The sequence below is a fragment of the Meles meles genome, chromosome 7 (assembly GCF_922984935.1).
Source record: "Meles meles chromosome 7, mMelMel3.1 paternal haplotype, whole genome shotgun sequence".
Classification (NCBI taxonomy): Eukaryota; Metazoa; Chordata; class Mammalia; order Carnivora; family Mustelidae; genus Meles; species Meles meles.
The window spans coordinates 90,543,322-90,561,687 of record NC_060072.1 but is presented as its reverse complement, the minus strand read 5'-3'; the positions used below and the strand labels follow the sequence as shown (position 1 = coordinate 90,561,687).

The 18,366-nt window shown below is 47.7% G+C and overlaps 2 protein-coding genes across 2 annotated transcripts in view; both read right to left on the bottom strand.

Annotated features, from left to right (window-relative positions):
- Positions 1 to 252: 252 nt before the first annotated feature.
- Positions 253 to 6,455, bottom strand: AMHR2 (anti-Mullerian hormone receptor type 2). Its single transcript, XM_046010662.1, has 10 exons — positions 5,408 to 6,455; positions 4,972 to 5,163; positions 4,635 to 4,706; positions 4,303 to 4,448; positions 3,959 to 4,189; positions 2,270 to 2,384; positions 1,954 to 2,126; positions 1,604 to 1,751; positions 1,301 to 1,437; positions 253 to 599 (listed from the first exon to the last, which is right to left on the bottom strand). The coding sequence occupies exons 1-10, from the start codon at positions 5,754 to 5,756 to the stop codon at positions 390 to 392; spliced, it is 1,773 nt and encodes a 590-aa protein (XP_045866618.1). The 5' UTR covers positions 5,757 to 6,455; the 3' UTR covers positions 253 to 389.
- Positions 6,456 to 13,495: 7,040 nt separating this feature from the next.
- The window catches only part of SP1 (Sp1 transcription factor), a 50,859-nt gene continuing 45,988 nt past the window's right edge, over positions 13,496 to 18,366 (bottom strand). Inside the window, exon 6 of the mRNA XM_046012226.1 lies at positions 13,496 to 17,303. Coding sequence (XP_045868182.1) covers positions 16,990 to 17,303 — 314 coding nt within the window. The 3' untranslated portion in view covers positions 13,496 to 16,989. The remainder of the gene's footprint in view (positions 17,304 to 18,366) is intronic.

The following is an 18,366-nucleotide window of genomic DNA, read 5'->3' as shown; positions in this document are numbered from 1 at the left end:
CCCCAGTGACCGCCACGTGATCCCACCAAAAGTAGGCTTCTGATAGTGAAGGAAAAGAAGAGAGACAGGAGGAGCCCAGGATCCCGGGAAGATCCAGAAGGCCCAACCACAGGGAGATAAAGCTGACTTTATCTCTTTCCTATGCGCACCCACCCCTCAGGCCCGGATAGGGACTGCCCTGTACTAGACGCCCACAGAAGGATCTAGGCAACCGGTAGGTCGGAAAGGCCGTGGTGAGGCACAGCAGTCAGGTATCCGAGCACCAGATTTATGTTTGCACGTACAGAGATTATACATAAGCTGCACATTTACAGGTGAGACACAGTGTGGGAGGACCCCCGAAACAAAGGCCTTGCTGGAGGCTGAAGTAGCAGAAGTTCCGCTGAGGCCTACAAGGGGGGATGGCCATGGGGAGGGCCTGAGAGGCAGTCTTCTGGGCAGAGAGGTGGGCCGCCTTGGGCACAGCTCTCTGGGAAGGGGCGGGCGTCCTGAGGATGGGCCAGGGCGGCCAGGCGCTGCTGGACACACGCCGCCGTCAGCCTTGCTTCTGGGTCCGCATCCCAGCAGTCCTCCAGCAGCTCTCTCAGGCCACCAGGGTCCTGGGAAGAACAGGAAGCAGGCTTAATCCTGGGATCCTCAGTGGCCCTCAGAGGGTCCACCTTTTCCTCTGAGGAGCTAATTCAGGTTAATGACTTCACACGCTGATGGGAAATTACTCTTCTTCCTTTCAGGCGACCAGGGTCTTAGGCAAACAATGGTTAACCCCACAGATACTTGTGCCGTGGAAATTACAGATCAGGTAGCAGGGAAAGGGGCTTCCTGTTAGGAAACTAATTATACAGACCCTGAAATTTCACTGTTTGGCCACCTTTTTAACCCTTTACACCCAGGACTGGCTTTTAGTGGGTCATGGCAGAAACACGAATGTGTGGGACAGGGCAAGGAATTACTGGATTGAACACTGAGCTCCATTGTACCAGGAGAGAAGCCATCGTGGGAGCAGAGCTCAGGCAGAAGCAAAGCTAAGGAGGCCTTCCTGGAGGAGGGGACTGAGAAACAGGGCTAATCAATGGTGGAGAGGAAGAGAGACAGACCAGGCAAGTGTGAGCAGGAGGAAGGTGTCTGTTTCAGGAATGGACTGTGAGACTTATGGCGGAAGGGGATGAGCCGAGGTACAGAGCAAATCTGCCCAGCTCCAGCTGAATAGGAGACAAGAGTGGGGATAGATGAGAGGATAGAGGAGCAGATGGGCTGGTCCACACTCTCCAGGTCTCCAGCCCACTAGCAGGTGGGTTCTTACTGTGGTGAAGCCGTGCCAGGTGGGTGGGATGCAGGGCCGCCTTCTCTCCTCTACAGCCAAGGTCCACAGCTCACAGGTGCTGGGAGTGCTACCCAGTTCTGCCTCATAGGCCAGCTGGAAGGGTGGTGGTCTGCTGTCTGGGGAAAGGCACCTAGAGCTAGATGTCAACTAGTCCTGGGGTGCCTCCTCATGGAAAGGCCAAGAGGGAAAAGGACAGAACTTCCTGCGTCAGGAGGTAGGTGCATCTAGAATGGGTGGGTTAGTTATGGGGGGAAAAGGGGGCACAGTCATACCCATCCTTACCCGGCCACAGATCTGGGCAGCGGCTCAGGATCTCCCAGAGGAGCAGAGCCAGAGAGTACACATCGGCTTGTCGGAGGGCCGTGCCCCAGTCCTGTAGGTCCAGAGTCTTGTCCAAGAGCTCTGGCGCCATGTACCTCTGGGTGCCAGCCTGGAGAGAAAGACATGGAAGGCCAAGAGTCATCTCCCTGGCAAGCCTTGCCTCAACACTGGTCCATGCAGTATCCCCCCAGCTAGAGTCAGCAACGTCCTAAACGTCAGAAGTACTGCTGTTCCGTTGCCCCAGCAAAGAGCGCGCCTTCATCAGCAACACTGCCGTCATCCCGGGCCTCACCGTCATCCAGAGTACTCACCTCCATGATGGCAGCGGGGCCTCGGGGTTGAGTAGGGGCCCAGGTGGGAGGCTGGGCGAGGCCAGGGAGCACCAAGGCAAGGCCCAGGTCTCCAATGGCACACGACCCATCCTCGCGAATGAGCACATTCTGGCTGCTCAGATCTCGGTGGGCGATCCCTGGTTTATATTGGCCTGTGAGAGAAGCCAAGGTTGAAGGGGCATGGGTCCTCTTCCTTTCTCTTTGGACCCACTTCTTCCCCTCCAAGCTAAGGGAGAATCAGAAGCACAGCGGTGTGGCTCCTGACTCCATGGCTTCCTCCTTCCAGCTCACCCACCATCCTGCCAGCGCTCCTCATGGAGGAATGCCAGGCCCCGCGCCAGAGACAGTGCCATCCGCATGGAACTTCCCCAGTCACTGGTGTGCTGGGTCAAGTAGTGGCACAGGGAGCCCTGGGGAACAGGAGAGAGAAGAGGAGGACACGGACACATAAGCTGGAGGCGGCCGATCCGCCCCGGGGAAGCAGAGATCAGTCTACAGACCTCCCCCTGCCTCTCCCTGCTGAGGGACATGCTGATCCATCCAGGCCGAGACAAGAGGCAAGGGAGGAATGAGAACGTGCCTCTGTCAGACCGAGGGGAAAGCAGTAACCCTAGTTAAGTGTCTGAGCGCTTACTGTGCCAGGCCTTCTGCAATCCTCACAACCCTAGGAGACAGGGGCTTGTCACTCCTCTGATAGACGAGGAGCTTGAAAGAAAATGAAGTAAACCTGCTGGAAGTCACTTGGTGAGAAGTAAGTAGAGCTGGAACCCCAGCAGTCTGACTCTAGGGTCACTCACGAGTCACCACCTTATCCAGCCTAGGGACCTGAGACACCAACAGAAGTGGAAGAGGCAGGGCGAGCTCAGGAGTGGTACTCCCCGGGAACCACCTGGCCTTCGGTGTCAGGCACCCCACCCCCACCCCAAGAGCCTCTGGGAAGGAGAGTGAGAGTGAGAAGGGGAGCAAGTGGAAACCGGGAAGGGAAGGAGCATTTGTGTCCCTCATTCCACAAACATGACTTCAGTGTGCCAGGGAGGTTCAACCAACCAACGAACCAACCCACCCACCCAGGAAAGCAGAGGTTGTTGAGCTAGGCATTAAGGCACATGGTCAAAGAGGGGACTTCTCCGAATTCAGGATTTCAGAGGGAGAGGATTGCAGGGGCTAATAAAGTCCGTAGTCCTTAGATGGTCCACAGGGACAGGGGCGGCCTGGTCCCTGCCTACCTTGTCCTCCTCATCCTTCCTGTTCATGATCGTCCCCTTGAGGCACATCCCCTTGTTCTTCTCTCACAGTACCTCCTCTCTCAGCACTTAGCACACTTGACATTTGACGCTTATTTTTGTGTTTACCTGATTCGCTACTGTCTCCCCCACTACTCTCTAAAATCTACAAAGGCAGGGACGAGGCTGTTTGTCTTAGCCCAGGAGATTCAGTGTACGGTTCATAAGGTTCATAAGTACTTGTTGGACAAATGTGTAAATGGCTTTGGAGGGCTGTGCCTTGAGATATTTCTTTTTTTTTTTTTTAAAGATTTTATTTATTTATTTGACAGAGAGAGATCATAAGTAGGCAGAGAGGCAGGCAGAGAGAGTGAGAGGGAAGCAGGCTTCCTGCCGAGCAGAGAGCCCGATGTGGGACTCGATCCCAGGACCCTGAGATCATGACCTGAGCCGAAGGCAGCGCTTAAACCACTGAGCCACCCAGGCGCCCGAGATATTTCTTTAACATTGGTTTTCCTTAAGGTTGGGAATATGAGTGGTTTTGATTTCTCCTTCTCTATGTTTCATGAGTAAAAAATATTAGCAAGTATTTCTTGACTAATAAAAAAAACCAAGAAAACAAAAAAAAAATCATTTTTCATGTTCTAGAGAAGAGGAAATCTGAAGCAGAAGAATAAGCGCGAGCAGGCCCCTGCTGCCCCCCAGCCCGGCACCCCCAAACACACACGGGCACAGACACACGGATGCCCCTCCGTCCTCACCTTCGGATGCAGTTCCAGTACCAGCAGGGGCCCATGGGGCAGGGGCCCAGGACCCCCTCTGCTGGCAGTGATAAAGCGGACAACGTGGTCGTGCTGTAGGCCTGGCAGCTCGTACAACGCTCTCTCGGCTTGGAACTGGGCCACAGCCCTCCGGGAGAAGGCCTTGATGGCTACCAGTTTGCCTTGCAGTTGCCCAGCCCACACCACTGTATGACCTCCTTCCCAGAGGACCTGTTGGAAACACAGTGCTGGGTGCGAGCCTCAGCTCACATCAGGACCAGGCTTCCTCCCCAGCACACCCTCCAGGAGGGACCAGAGGACCTGCCCCCCTACTCCCCGGGCACCTGAGAGAAACACAGCTCAGGCAGCTCAGGCAGCTCGGGCAGCTCAGCACTCCAGTCCCTGCCTGATTCTGGCTCTGCCTCTGGCTCTGGCTCTGGCTCTGGCGCTGACCCACCCTGCACTCTGCAGGCCTTTCCCTGTAGCAGGACTGGGGCGGAAAAGAGCCCTTGGGTCAGGGTACACAGGCATGGAGACTGAGAAAGTGGCTTTGTGGGAGGTGATGGGCTCAGGCTATAGAGATCTTAGAACCATGGGATCAGGGGAAGCTGGACAGGACCGAGAGCTTTGGGGCAGTGACCAGGGGTGACAAGGGATGGGTGAAGTAGATTAGTACCCAGGATGCTGCTGCCCAGCAGGAGGAGCAGGAATAGTCCCAGCAGCACCAGCGCCATCCAGATGGACTCGCCTGGACATTAAAGCAAGAATGCAGCCTGGATGAGCCCTGCCCCAAATCCACTCCACTCCTTTCCCCCTCCTTAGAGAACTTGCTTCTGGACCCACCCCCACCTTGGTCACAAGCCCCTTATCTCCCAGTCACCAGGGCAACCAACTTCTCAAGGCCAGGAGGAAGAAAACTTGGGATGGGGGTAGGGTGAGAACTGGCCCTGGTTCTACCTCTCGCCCTAACCTGGGCCCCAGCCCCAACAGGCCCCAGCACCCTGCATGGCTACCTGGGATGGTGGGGGGACCCTGGGAGCCAGGAGTCCCAGGGCTCCCTGGAGGAGACAGATGAGTGTAATTGGCATTGCAGAAGTCAGTGCCACACGAGCAGGTGAAGAGAGTGGACCTAGGGCTGGGGTGGGCCCGGGGGCTCAGGTCACAGTGCGGGGACTCACAGTCTGGCTCATCACTGTCTCGGCATCCTGATTGGCGTGGGATTAGAAGAGGAGAGAGAGGGAGAGAGAGAGAGAGGGCGAGCGAGCATAATAGAGTCTGGGAGCAGAGGATAACCCCCTTCTCTATCAGAGGCGTCCCCTCCATCTCATTCGGGCTTTTCTTTCCCTCCATATATTCCATTTCTCCTCCTCTCCCGCTGCTGTCACCCCCGCCCCAGGATGTACCTGCCTCCCACCCTAGCTTCCACCTGCTGTATACTTTGCCATTCACCTTGCATCTCCACCTGTGCCTGGTCTTGGGTCAGGTTCCAGATCCCAAAACAGCAGCGGCTGTAGAGGCAGCGGATAACCCTGGGGGGCCCTGGTCCTGCATCTAGCAGCTTCCCCAGTGTCTTTGTGCTTCCCCGCACTCCAGGGGCCTCAAAGAACACACAGGTCCGCCTGCTTGGGGGTGCTGTGGCCCAGGGTGGGGAGAGGGGAAGGTTCAAGATGGGAGTGAATGCAGGGGCAAAAGCAGCAGCCAAAAGGAGAGACAAAACATGTTTCAGATCCCAGGGCCAGCATGGTAAAGCCGTAAGAGGAAATAGGGTCAGCAGAGGTCTGGAACCTGACCTCACCATGGGGACACATGACTCTACTCCCTCACTCACCAACCCCACTCACTCTTCCAGAGGGGTGGCTGCTGCTTCAAAGTCCCCCTTTCCCTCGTTGGGTGAGTGAAAAGTCCCCGCCCCTCCCTGTAGACACTTACCTCGCACAGCTGTGGGAAGTAGTACGCAAAGGCCCAGAGTCCCAAGCATGATGCTGGAGGGGACAAGCAGCATGAGGCGGTGAGCATGAACCAGCACAGCTGCCCTGGCCAGAGCTTCCTTCAGATATAGGGCACTGTGGGGCTTCTGATCCCTCAGTCTCCAACCCTGCCCTCCTCCCTCTTCCCAGTGTCTGTGGGGGAGACGGCTGCTGTGGGGGAGAAGATGGGTGTGGGGAAAAGCAAGGAGAGGGAGGAGCAGAGAACAGATCTCATATCCTCTTCTCTGCTGCCGCCTCCTTTCTCTGCAAAGTGGGAGGAGGGGGTCTTAGAGGCCCAGCTGAGAACCTTGTGATGCCTAACTTCAGGCCTCTGCCCTTTCCTGCCCCTGGAAGAAAGTGCTGGGTCCTGTCAGCCTTTTTAGGCTGGAAAAGAGAGTGAGGTCAACTGAGGGATTCAACTGTGCCCAAGATCCCTTCTTTTCAGGGCTTAGATGTGCAGCTCTCTGGGCAAAGAGAGGCCTCACAGACTAAACTAAAGTTGACCTCAGTTTCCAAACTTCAGAATCAGAAAAGAGTTATATAAAATTTCTCAGAGTTTAAAAAAGTCACATTGGAAATGGGTATAATAGTAAAATTTTATGTTACCAAAATTTTAAAAATCATATTGAGTCAAATACGAAAAAAAATCAGAGAAGGTAAAAACCAAACCAAACCAAACCCAAAAACCACAACACTTCTATTGAGCACCTGTGTGCTAGGGCATAGCTAGGCTATGCATTTTACAATCATCTCATTTTATTCTCCCATTGAGCTATTTATTATTATTTTCACTGTACAGGTAAGAAAGCTGAGCTTAGGTAATTTGCCCAAGGTCAATCTGCTAGGAAATAGCAGAGCTAGGATTTGAACCTAGGTAAGTCTGATTCCAAAGTCCAGGCCCTACTCTTCACATTAGTCTATGATGCCTGAAAACAAATAAAAAACTCAGCAATAAAAAATATTTCCAGGGATGCCTGGGTGGCTCAGTTGGTTAAGTGTCTGCTTTCAGCTCAGGTCATGATCCGAGTCCTTGGATGAAGTCCCTCATTGGGCTCCCTCCTTGGTGGGGAGCCTGCTGCTCCCCTACTTGTGTTCTATCTCTCTGATAAATAAATAAAATCTTTAAAAAAATATTTCCATTTGACACAATAATTAAATGTTAGAATTTATTTATTTATTTTTTTAAAGATTTTATTTATTTATTTGACAGACAGAGATCACAAGTAGGCAGAGAGGCAGGCAGAGAGAGAGAGGAGGAAGCAGGCTCCCTGCCAAGCAGAGAGCCCCATGCGGGGCTCGATCCCAGGACCCCGGGACCATGACCTGAGCCGAAGGCAGAGGCTTTAACCCACTGAGCCACCCAGGCGCCCCTAAATGTTAGAATTTAGATTGTTGAGATAATACACATCATTACCTGCCAGGCGGCCATGGACTACAAAGGGAGGAAACAGTTCAAACTACTGCCACCAGAGGTCAGCAGAAACTCAGGGTGCTTCAGCCTCCTCTGATGACTAATGTCCATAGTCCATCTCCTGTATTTATTAAGTGGCAGGGACTGTCTAATGTGAAGGCAGAGCCCAGGGTGTGCAGCGTGAGTGTCCACACAGAGATGGAAGAAGTTTATAGCTTGTGCTGTAATGGGAGACAGGAGTCTAACTGCACCAGACTCTTCCCCAGGGTAAGGCATTACATTAATAGGTAATCATTTCCGTACCTGGGAGCAGTTGGCTCCCTTGAGAATCTGAGTCAGAGGGGACGGGTTCCATTTTCCTAGCCTTCTGTCCCCCTGGTGGTTGCCTAGAAACCCTTTCTGGGAATAGTCTGGTTTAGACCAGGATTGAGGGTACAGGTATTAACTCTCTAATTCCAGAACCGTTCTCCTGGGGAGCCTGCAGGAACGAAGGAGAGTGTAAAAGCTCTGGTAGTTGGGAAGGAGCAACCGGAGGAATGACCAGGGCCAGAGGCAGATGGACAGCTGCCCATCCCTGCCTGGGACCTTCTGGGAGTCTGCAAAACCCTGCCAGTGAGATGGAATGTTGGACTTCATTACAGTTATTTTCCTGCTCCCAGATCAGATAAGTTTGGGGGGCTGGAGAGCAGGTGGGGACTTGAAGGTCAAATAGCTTCTTGTGTCTGGAGTGTTTCAGGAGACTAACTCCTCCAGAGGGGAACAAAATAAGGATGGGGCAGGAAAGCCGCCTCCTCACCCAAAACCTTGGATGACTACTCCTCTCAAAGGCAGAAACATCCCAGGCAGACTTATGGAGTGAGGTGGTGATAGAAGGGGTAATAATCTGAATGCTGAGGGATTATTAGGAAGGTCCTGAGAAAGGACCCCAGCATTGAAACAGTCTTCCTGGATTCCACATACACAAAGATCTTTCTTCATCAGGATCCTGATTAAAATCTACAGTGGCCCAATAAGTTACCTTTGACCACCCCGTCTACAGGGCTAACATGAGTTGTTTATTCATTCAACTCAGAAAATATTAAGTCTCAGCCTGTCTTTTCTGAGAAAGAAGACTGGGACCAGATTGGAAAGGTTTTCAGGTCTTTATCAAGGAGACTAGACTTCTCCTGAAAGGAAAAGATTTTAGGGAGGGGTTTGGTGGCAATGTGGAAGATGGATGACTAGGAGACTAGAAGTAGGGAGATTATGAGATCTGAGCCATAGCTATGGTGAGTACCAGGACAGTGGAAATAAAAAGGGAGAAAGTTGAGATACATTGTATGGAAAATATTGACAGGATTGGTAATCAAATGAATGTGGGTATTTTTTTTAAGATTTTATTTTTAAATGTAGGTATTTCAAAGTGAGAATTAAAAGATGGTTCTGTGGGACGCCTGGGTGGCTCAGTTGGTTGGACGACTGCCTTCGGCTCAGGTCATGATCCTGGAGTCCCGGGATCGAGTCCCACATCGGGCTCCCAGTACCACGGGGAGTCTGCTTCTCCCTCTGACCTTCTCCTCACTCATGCTCTCTCTCACTGCCTCTCTCTCAAATAAATAAATAAAATCTTTAAAAAAAAAAAAAAGATGGTTCTGAGGTTTCAAGTATAAATGATCAAGTAACAGTAATACTACTGTTAAGTGAGATGGGGAACACAAAGAATCATTTCCCTGTCTTACATGTTGATTTTGAGTTATCTGTGGGACACCAGATAAAAATGTCCTGTAAGCAGTCTGTCAGGTTGAGAGAAAAGGCAGTGCTTAAGATTTGGGATACCTAAAGAGTGGATCCAACTCGTTTAAGGGGTTGAAAGGTAGAGTAAGGGTAAGGACACAAGACAGGGACACCAACATTTAAGGGACAGAGGAAGATGTGACTATGAAGGAGAATCAGGAGAATCAGTCTTACACTCCAAGGGAACAAAGCTCTAAGATGCACATGGTTGCAAGAGGTCTAAGAGGCAAATGACTGAAAGACCACCAGAGCTGGCAACCAGATTGCTGGTATTGCTGATGTCTGTAAGAAACAATTTTGTACATGATAGGTGCTGAACAAAGTGGCCTGAGGGGCTCATTAAAAGAAGAGAAAAATTAATCAACTACTTTGACTAACTTTGGAAATGAAAAGAACTGGAGCTGAAGCTTGAAGTGGAAGCAGAGGGACAGGAGGAGAGATTTTAACATGCTTACAGGATGGCAAAAGGGAACCCAGGAGAAACTGAGGATGGAAGGGGAAAATACTATCAAAACGAGGAAATGAGGTTTAAGAGCACAGGTAGTAGGGCTGGCCTTTCTCTCCCAAGAAAAGATAAGGAGGTAAATTGGTATTGGCAAGTATATGGCTGCTTATAGAAGAGAGGGAAGTTTGAGGAAATTCATGCTTACGTTCTCTCCATGAAATAGGAAGTAAAGCATCTGTTACAAAGTGGGGTCAGGACTGGGAAACCTGTAATTAATGATCTCTCACTCACCAGACCATGAAGTATGTGGTGGCAGGACCTGCCTTACTTTTTATCCTCAACCTAGCTCAGTACCTAGGACAAGGGCCCAGTAAATGTTTACTGAATGACTAGATGGCACTATTAAAGGCCCATTTAGGGCTACAACACCTCCCCCCAAAAAAACCCCAAACCCAACCCTCAAACCAAAAAAATACTCCCCCAATAAAGTCAAATGTTAAAATGTTATATTGCTAATGGCTAAACAGGAAATCCAATGGCTGAGTTTACCCATGGCTAAGTGATTGAAAAGCAAAGGGAGTCAAATGAGCAAAGTAACTGGGGATGCTGGTAGCCACAGTATAAAGGAGTGACTAAGGATTCTTGGACAGGTAGGGAGGGAAGTGAAGCCATAGGCTGATGGGAAATTGGAAAGACTGTCAAAGTAACTTCAATTGCAGTTTCAGATGGGGCCATAATCCAGATTCTATCATGTTAGACACAGGCTGGTATTAACTGAATGTAAATTATGTCAGGACCAGATCTTAGTTTTTGAATATCATTCTCCAATAAAAAGAACTAAGGCTCCTGATTCTAGGGCTGGGGCTGGGAAAATACAAGGGAAGTCTGAATCATCTTGTGTATTGGAATGTTCTTTGAAAAGTGCTCAAAAGAGGAAAAGGATATAGATGTATCAGAGACACAGGGACCAACCTCAAAGGGCTCCCAGTGCCCAAAGCTGGGGTGATTTGAGCAATGAAAATAATGTAGTACTGGACTACAATCTAAGTATAAAACACATGAGTATATACTAAAATAAATTAATGGAGGGAGAAGAGACAGTTTCTCAGAGAATTACAAATACTCCATGTAGTTACTTACTTCCCTTAGGAAGGGAAACTTAGTATTATCCCACCAACTCCATTAAGGGTGTACTAGACTTACTGACTTGCTTCCCAAGAATAGGGAAACACAGGGGTGCCTGGGTGGCTCAGTGGTTTAAGCCGCTGCCTTCGGCTCAGGTCATGATCTCAGGGTCCTGGGATCGAGTCCCGCATCGGGCTCTCTGCTCGGCAGGGAGACTGCTTCCCTCTCACTCTCTCTGCCTGCCTTTCTGTCTACTTGTGATCTCTCTCTGTCAAATAAATAAATAAAAAATCTTTAAAAAAAAAAAAAAAAGAATAGGGAAACACAGTGGTGAAAGCTGCAAACACTCTACCTTAACCAGGGTGATGGTTAGCACTGGTGATGTCATGTGGCTCTTGTGGCATCTGAGAGGATGTAATGAGAAAGGCATTTCACACCATTTCACCTGTGTGGTATTTGTTCCAAAAACCTGGAAGCTCGGTCTCAGAATGAGGGAAACATCAGACAAATTCAGATTGGGGGATATTCTACAAGATACTTGGTCAATACCGCAGACCGTCAAGGTCATGAAAAATAAGAAAAGGCTAAGAAATTTTCACAGACCAGAGGAGTTTGGGGAGGCATATCAATGAAATGCAATGTAGCATCCCAGAATGGACCTGGAATGGAAGGAGGACATCAGTGGAAAACTGGTGAAACACAGAGCCTGGGGTTTAGCTAATGTAATATACCAGCATCAGTTTTGGAGATTTGACAGCATACCCCAATAGTATGTTAAAATGGAAAAAATTGAGTGAAGTATATGGAATCTATCTGCACCATCTTTGTTGCTTTCCTTTAAATTTAAAAGCATTACAAAATAAAAAAGCTTATAATTTTTTTATTTTTTTATTTTTTAAGAGGTTGGGACTGCCCTGTTCCTCTACATTTCTATGTCCTCATTGCACATTGATCTGGTCATGAAATTGTTTGCCTGGGAGTTAAGTATAAGGTAATTGCACTGATTAACATGTATGGTAGCACAACCATATACCTGGAAACCCTTTTCGGGTACAGTATATGAAGCTATAACCACATTCTCCCCATTCCCACCCTGTCAACACACCAGAGACATGGCTTTTTATTAAAAAAAAACTTTTTTAATTGGTTTACAAAGGAGCTACAGACTACATTGAAACTAATCTTTGTACAAAAAGGCCAAAAAAAAAAAAAAAAAAAAAAGCCCCAAAATACCCAGAGACAAAAGGTAGGGGGAGAGACAAGAAAGGAAGATACAAAAGAGCAGGAAGAAACTTAAAGACAAGAGATTAGCATCATACATACACAAGATCAGGGTTGGGGGGGGGCAGAAAAAAGAGCAAGAACGATGAGAGAGCATTTAAAAGCATTTCCCCACACAGCCCTGGTGATAATTGGATTGGAATCAACAACAAACACAGCATGAGACTATTAAGAGGTTTAAAAAGGCCACAGTGGCATGGAGACTGGTTATCGCCAGTGTTGAGAAAGAGAAATAAACCTGTTTTAGGCACCAGAGAGAGACTGGAGCGCTGCCCCTCCCTCCCAGAGGATGATAGACTGGGTTAAGAGGAAGCAGGCTCTGGGGCAGCTGCCATTGGTGTGTGTACAAAGGGTCTCCTCAGGTCAATCTCAGCATATTTCTCCCATCTTCCCCAAAGTCTTTGTGCCCTAGACTCCAGGTGAGGGCTGTGGGATGCCACTGGGAGAAAAAGGTGAAGGCCTGCCCTTGTCCATGCTGTTCAAAAGCAGTTGCTGGGAAAGTGGAGGGCTGGGTAGACAAAGCCCATGTCCCCTGTGGAGAAGGCACAGTGTAATTCCTGAAGGTGAGATAGAGGAAAACACACATCCCAGGAGGGGTATCAACAGAGTCCTCACTACTTGCAACCCCAGCTTAACCCCATTTGTTTTTTTTGTTGTTGTTTTGTTTTGTTTTTTGGGGGGGTATACTGAAGGGAGTTGAGGAACAGATCACCACACCTCTTCCCACTTAAAAGGGACAAGGCAGGCTGGGGCAGTTTGATAAGGAAAAAGGAAAACAGGACAATGTACTCATTTCTCTAAAATGAACGTGGCAGAGGAAATCTTTCTAGGTTTGGGGAAATCAAACTGGAAAAGGGGGAGGAATGAAGCTGGGGACTCCCCTTTTTTATCCCCTCCTAGCCCTTACTCTAAGGCAAGTGAGCCAAATTGGGAAGAGGGAGTAGGAATTTAAGCTTAAGGCTGTTTAATGTCCTCCTGTGGGCTGGTGTTTAGGGAAGGCAGACAAAGAAAAGAAACAGGTCAACCTCAAAGCTGGTCTGCTCATCCTCCCAGAAGAGGTCTGTACCCCAGGAGGAGAGCCAAGAGAGGCAACAGAGAGAACACAGGCTCCCAAACAAAAGTAATAACCTGCCCATGTTTTATCAGAAGTTCCAAAAGCAATGTTTTCCGGGATTGGAAGAGTGCCATATCCTCCTCCCTTTCCCCAAAACTAATGCTGCCACCTTTCATCCTTGCATATAACTTACTGGCTCTCTTCTAAGGGAGATGAAACTCTGAGATTTCACATTTCTCTTTTCCACCCCGAGAGGCTACCCAGCTTTGAAGCGGGGGAAGGAGAGCTACGCTAAGAGCCCCTTACTTGAGGCAGCTAGACTATCCGCATTTCCTTGGTACCGGGATCTTCAAAAGTTGTTTGCTCTGATCCCGAGGTCCAAAAGGCATCAGGGTACTTAAAATTGAATGAAAACTCTAAGTAAGTAGCACCAGGGCTCCCCCAAAGCATAAAAGGGGCCTGATTAACAACCCCCCAAAGAACCCCTCAAAAAGTATATAAATTTATTGCGTCCTAGCAAAGATCTGCAGCTTCCAGTATTCACACAATGTGAAGATATTAACAATACAAAATATATTCTGAAAGTCAAACATCTGCAGTTCATAGTGCTTTCTCAGATTTGTTAAAAAAATACAATGCTTAGTTTCCTATATAGGATATACAAAAGCAAAAAATATATATATATATATGTATATAGTAGAAATAAATCAATCAGCCATAGTAATTTACAGCTTTTGTCTCTAACCCTCCCCCAATCATAATCTTTACCCCACACTTCAGTCTATACTTTCTAGATCAAGGGTTCTGTTTATTCTGAATCAGGCTGAGAAATATCCATTAAATTGCATTCTGCACAGCACCCTCAAACAGGGTGCTAGCTGGGAGGTCCCTGAAGGAAGATGGTGTGGGTTGTTACTGCTCTGGGTTAAAAGTGAGACAGTCAAATGGTACACAGATGAATGTATTTGGGCAACCTGAAAGGACAAGGGAATCAGGATTTACAGTATTACCACTCCTCTGGGCATCCCCTGCCCCAAAGGTTTGGTCATTTAAAATTTTTAAATAAAAAAGCAACTCATGAAAAAAACTTTAGAATCAATATGCCTGTCAGTTACATTAATTTCTGCTGGCCAAAATGTTCAGGGAAAGGGATTTTCAGCAATAAGCTCATGACTCAAGGAATGTTGGTTCCTAACTCCCTGTGGAAAAGACTGAGCGGCTTACTGCTGCTGGGAGACAAGAGCAGAAACTGCTTCAGTTTGGGTGCCAAACAAGATACTGGATCTGGAGCGTCCTTGGAGATAAGAAAGAGGGTAGGTAAGTGGAAACAACGGACTATGAATTCACTTACAGCAATGCTTGTGAAGGGGGTTGAGGGTAAACCAGCATTCCATCCCAGAGAAAATCATCATCAAATAACCTTCTAAAACTTGTAGTCCTCAGCATCATTAAGCTAGTTTGTATCAAATTAATTTCATACTGGGGAAGATTCCATTCCTTGAAATACTCTAGCAAAATACTGCATATTCCGGTGAGTTATCCTGCCCCTTTCCTCCGAAAGATGCCTATGTACATGATTACAGACATAAAATAACAGGTTCTGAGTTCTGCCTTTCAGTGGGAATAAAGGGTGTGTGATAAGTGGCTGGGCATGGATGACTTTTACTTTAGTGTTAACAGAATTTGATCTGGGGAAAGTTCCTTGCAATAGTTCCTGAGTGTATTAAGTCTGCAGAGAAAGGACCAAATGGAGCGAACTACTGTTTAGAATATCAACAGTTATTATATTTCAGGTTAAATAACACAAAATTACCCAGACCCTAATTTGGATAGATTTGATATAAAATATATAGTAGAATCATAGCATCATCTATTTGTAATCAAGGTAGAAAGATTTATGAAAAAAACTAGGACTCTGGTATAGATCTGGATGTTGGTTTCACTTTCAAACACAAAAATAGTTTTTTCTTCAAAAGTGCAGTTGAATATCCCCCATCATTAATTGTTATTAATTTAGCATAAGCAAAGAAATGACCTCAGGAACATACCCAGGTTTTAAGACAGATTTCTAGGTAATGGGCCTGAAAGGCATTTTTGAGCTGAATTTGATTTTCCAACAATTTCAAATATAATTTCTCATCTGTGTGTAGATAATATACAGACACAAACACACATTCACACACAGTCATACACAAACACTTCATTTTCTATCAGATCAGGGCAATTTTTTATTGCAGGTCTCTTTTAGTATAGGCTAACAGAAAACCTATCCCCAACCTAACAGATTACACACATACACACAGCCATTTCCATACTTCCTCACAGTGAAAAGCTCTCTGACAAGATACCAGAAGGTCAAGAGAGGCAACGTTTTAATGGCTGGGCCTTGAGGACAACTCTGGTTGCATTTAAATCTCAGTGCCAAATGCACTAAGAGTTCCCTGCCGCTATAATTTTTGGATCAGTCTCTTCAGGAATCAGGCCATGGAGAAAGCAGGATGGTGTCTCCCGATCTCTCCTATAAACCACAGTGGTAAGACAAGATTTCTTTTTGTTCTGGGCTATCATTCCCATGATCATGTGCTTCCTTTTCCCTTAGGAACCACCAAGGAAGAGTTAAGGGAAAAGATCAAAGAACCACTGCCTTGCCACTTGTGCACGCTCTGGAGTTCTGCAGAATGGAAACCCGGAACAGATTCATTGGCTGATGCTCCTTAATAACATGAAAAAGAAACTACAGGGGATGTTCAAAAGAGGAAGTGCATTTCCTTTCAGAATGTGACCTCAAAAACCCATAAAAAGCTTAGAGCTACTTTGGAAGACAGCTGTACAAAAGTCCAAATACTCCACTAACTCCTGAACTGGACCACTCTGAGTCACTTCCACTTCTGGGCACATCATTTTCCTACTGAAAGCCCCTACTTGTTACTTGACCACTTTGTGACAGTTTATACAAACTGATCCCAGATTATAACCTTTAAAGGGTCTCTTGTACAACTCCATAGAAAGACTCTCGATGCTTAGAGCAGCTAATAAGGAGAGATGCCTTGAACTCTCCAGCGCCAAGAGGGTGCCTGCGTCAGTAGTATTTTAAACACTCTCTCCACAGCTACCTCAAGCATCAGCCTGGGCTTCAAGGCTCTCCATTCCGCTGCTGGGACCAAGGATCTTAAAAGACTGACAGAAGTGCCTCATCCAGGGATCAAAACCAAAACATAAAGTGATCAGGTGAGAGAAAGGGAGACAGAAAGGTTGAGTCAAGAAAGGAGTGCAAGAAGCTGATCCCAAATAAAAAGACAAAATTAAGAAAGGAAAAACATTATGTATGTATATATAAACTAAAAGCAGAGCATATGAATGCTTAATCTGGTGGGAAGCCAAGACAACATCTATAGAAAAGCTTGATGTGTCACAACAAGGCTCAGCCATAGGGAAATAAGGCAATATAAAAAAATGACCAAGGTATTTTGGTCACAGAATGGTCTCCTTCCTCCTCCCAGCCAACCCCTGCAAATGCATCTCTATATATCTTTTATATATATATATATAATATATATATAATATAGAATCTTTTTTTGTTAAAAAGTATTTCAATGATCATATATATTTATCAAGGCATGATGGCTTTAGGAAAGGGGGGGATCCATCATGGGGGAGCTGAGAAGGGAAACGCAGGAAGGGGAGGCTGGGGTAAGAAGTCTAAGAAACTGGTTGGGGTCAAACAAATGCTCATCAAAGGGTGGCACCAACAGAATTTTCACTAACGTTTCCCACTTTAAGGAGGTACTGATGATATAGGTGGGTGCCAAGACCCCATCTCTTCTCTTGTATTGTATCCCTCCCCCAATTCTTCCCACCACCATGCATTTTAATGCCTCATGGCTCTCTCTCCCACATGTCTCTTGGACCCATGCTACCTTGCATCCCAGGGTTGATGGGTATGGCCCATATGTCTCTGGCCCCGGGTGCCTCATCTCAGAAGCCATTGCCACTGATATTAATGGACTGCAGATCCGCCACCTGCATGACGTTGATGCCACTGTTGGCAAGACGGGCAATACCCTCTGGACAGATGGCCTCCATGGCTACCATATTGGTGGTAATAAGGGCTGAAGGGGTGGCAGTGCCGCTGCCTTCTGAACCTGCCCCACTGTCCAGGGGCAAAGTGCCCACACTCAGGGATACACCTGGGCCTCCCTTCTTATTCTGGTGGGTCTTGATATGCTTTGACAGGTGGTCACTCCTCATGAAGCGCTTGGGACACTCAGGGCAGGCAAATTTCTTCTCACCTTAGTAAAAGAAAGAAAGAACTAAGAAACGGACATCTTAGGAAGCAGAGTACTTGTTCAATTCACTGTTTTCAAACTACATTAAACAGAATATCAGGCACTCTTAGAAGGTGGTAAGAATGGGGTGTCTGGGTGGCTCAGTGGGTTAAAGTCTCTGCCTTCGGCTCAGGTCATGATCCCAGGGTCCTGGGATCGAGCCCCACATCGGGCTCTCTGCTCCGTGGGGAGCCTGCTTCCCCCTCTCTCTCACTGCCTGCCTCTCTGCCTACTTGTGATCTCTGTCTGTCAAATAAATAAATAAAATCTTAAAAAAAAAAAAAGAAGGTGATAAGAACAAGAAAAATCTATTGAGTATCTTTTTCTTTGTGGGGGGAAGAAAAATAAGTAAAGCTCAAGGATTACTCAGAGAGGAAGGACTAGGCGCGCCTGGGTGGCTCAGTGGGTTAAGCCTCTACCTTCAGCTCAGGTCATGATCTCAGGGTCCTGGGATCGAATTCCGCATCGGGCTCTCTGCTCAGTAGAGAGTCTGCTTCCCCCTCTCTCTGCCTACTTGTGATCTCTCTCTGTCAAATAAATAAATAAAAACTTAAAAAAAAAAAAGAGGAGCACCTGGGTGGCTCAGTGGGTTAGGCCTCTGCCTTTGGCTCAGGTCATGGTCTCAGGGTCCTGGGACTGAGCCCCAAGTTGGGCTCTCTGCTCGGTGGGGAGCCTGCTTCCCCCACTCTCTCTGCCTGCCTCTCTGCCTGCCTCTCTGCTTACTTGTGATCTCTCTCTGTCAAATATATAAATAAAATCTTAAAAAAAAAAAAAAAAGGAAGGACTATAGCAGAAAAGTAAGGCAGGACTGAGACTAAGAATAATAATGGGGCCATGACCTTCCTTTAAAAATCCCACTGAGGGGCGCCTGGGTGGCTCAGTGGGTTAAGCCGCTGCCTTCGGCTCAGGTCATGGTCTCAGGGTCCTGGGATCGAGCCCCGCATCGGGCTCTCTGCTCCGCGGGGAGCCTGCTTCCCCCTCTCTCTCTGCCTGCTGCTCTACTTGTGATCTCTCTCTCTCTCTCTCT

Bases quoted from the DNA above. Each gene is read 5' to 3' on its own strand.
- AMHR2 (XM_046010662.1), bottom strand. From the start codon at position 5,756: ATGGTGAGGTCAGGTTCCAGACCTCTGCTGACCCTATTTCCTCTTACG. The intron at 4,707-4,971 runs GTAGCCATGCAG...TTTAATGTCCAG, and splicing joins GGGTCCCCCCACCATCCCAG to GCGAGTCCATCTGGATGGCG. The intron at 4,449-4,634 runs GTACTAATCTAC...TTTCCGCCCCAG, and splicing joins GCTGGGCAGCAGCATCCTGG to TCCTGCTACAGGGAAAGGCC.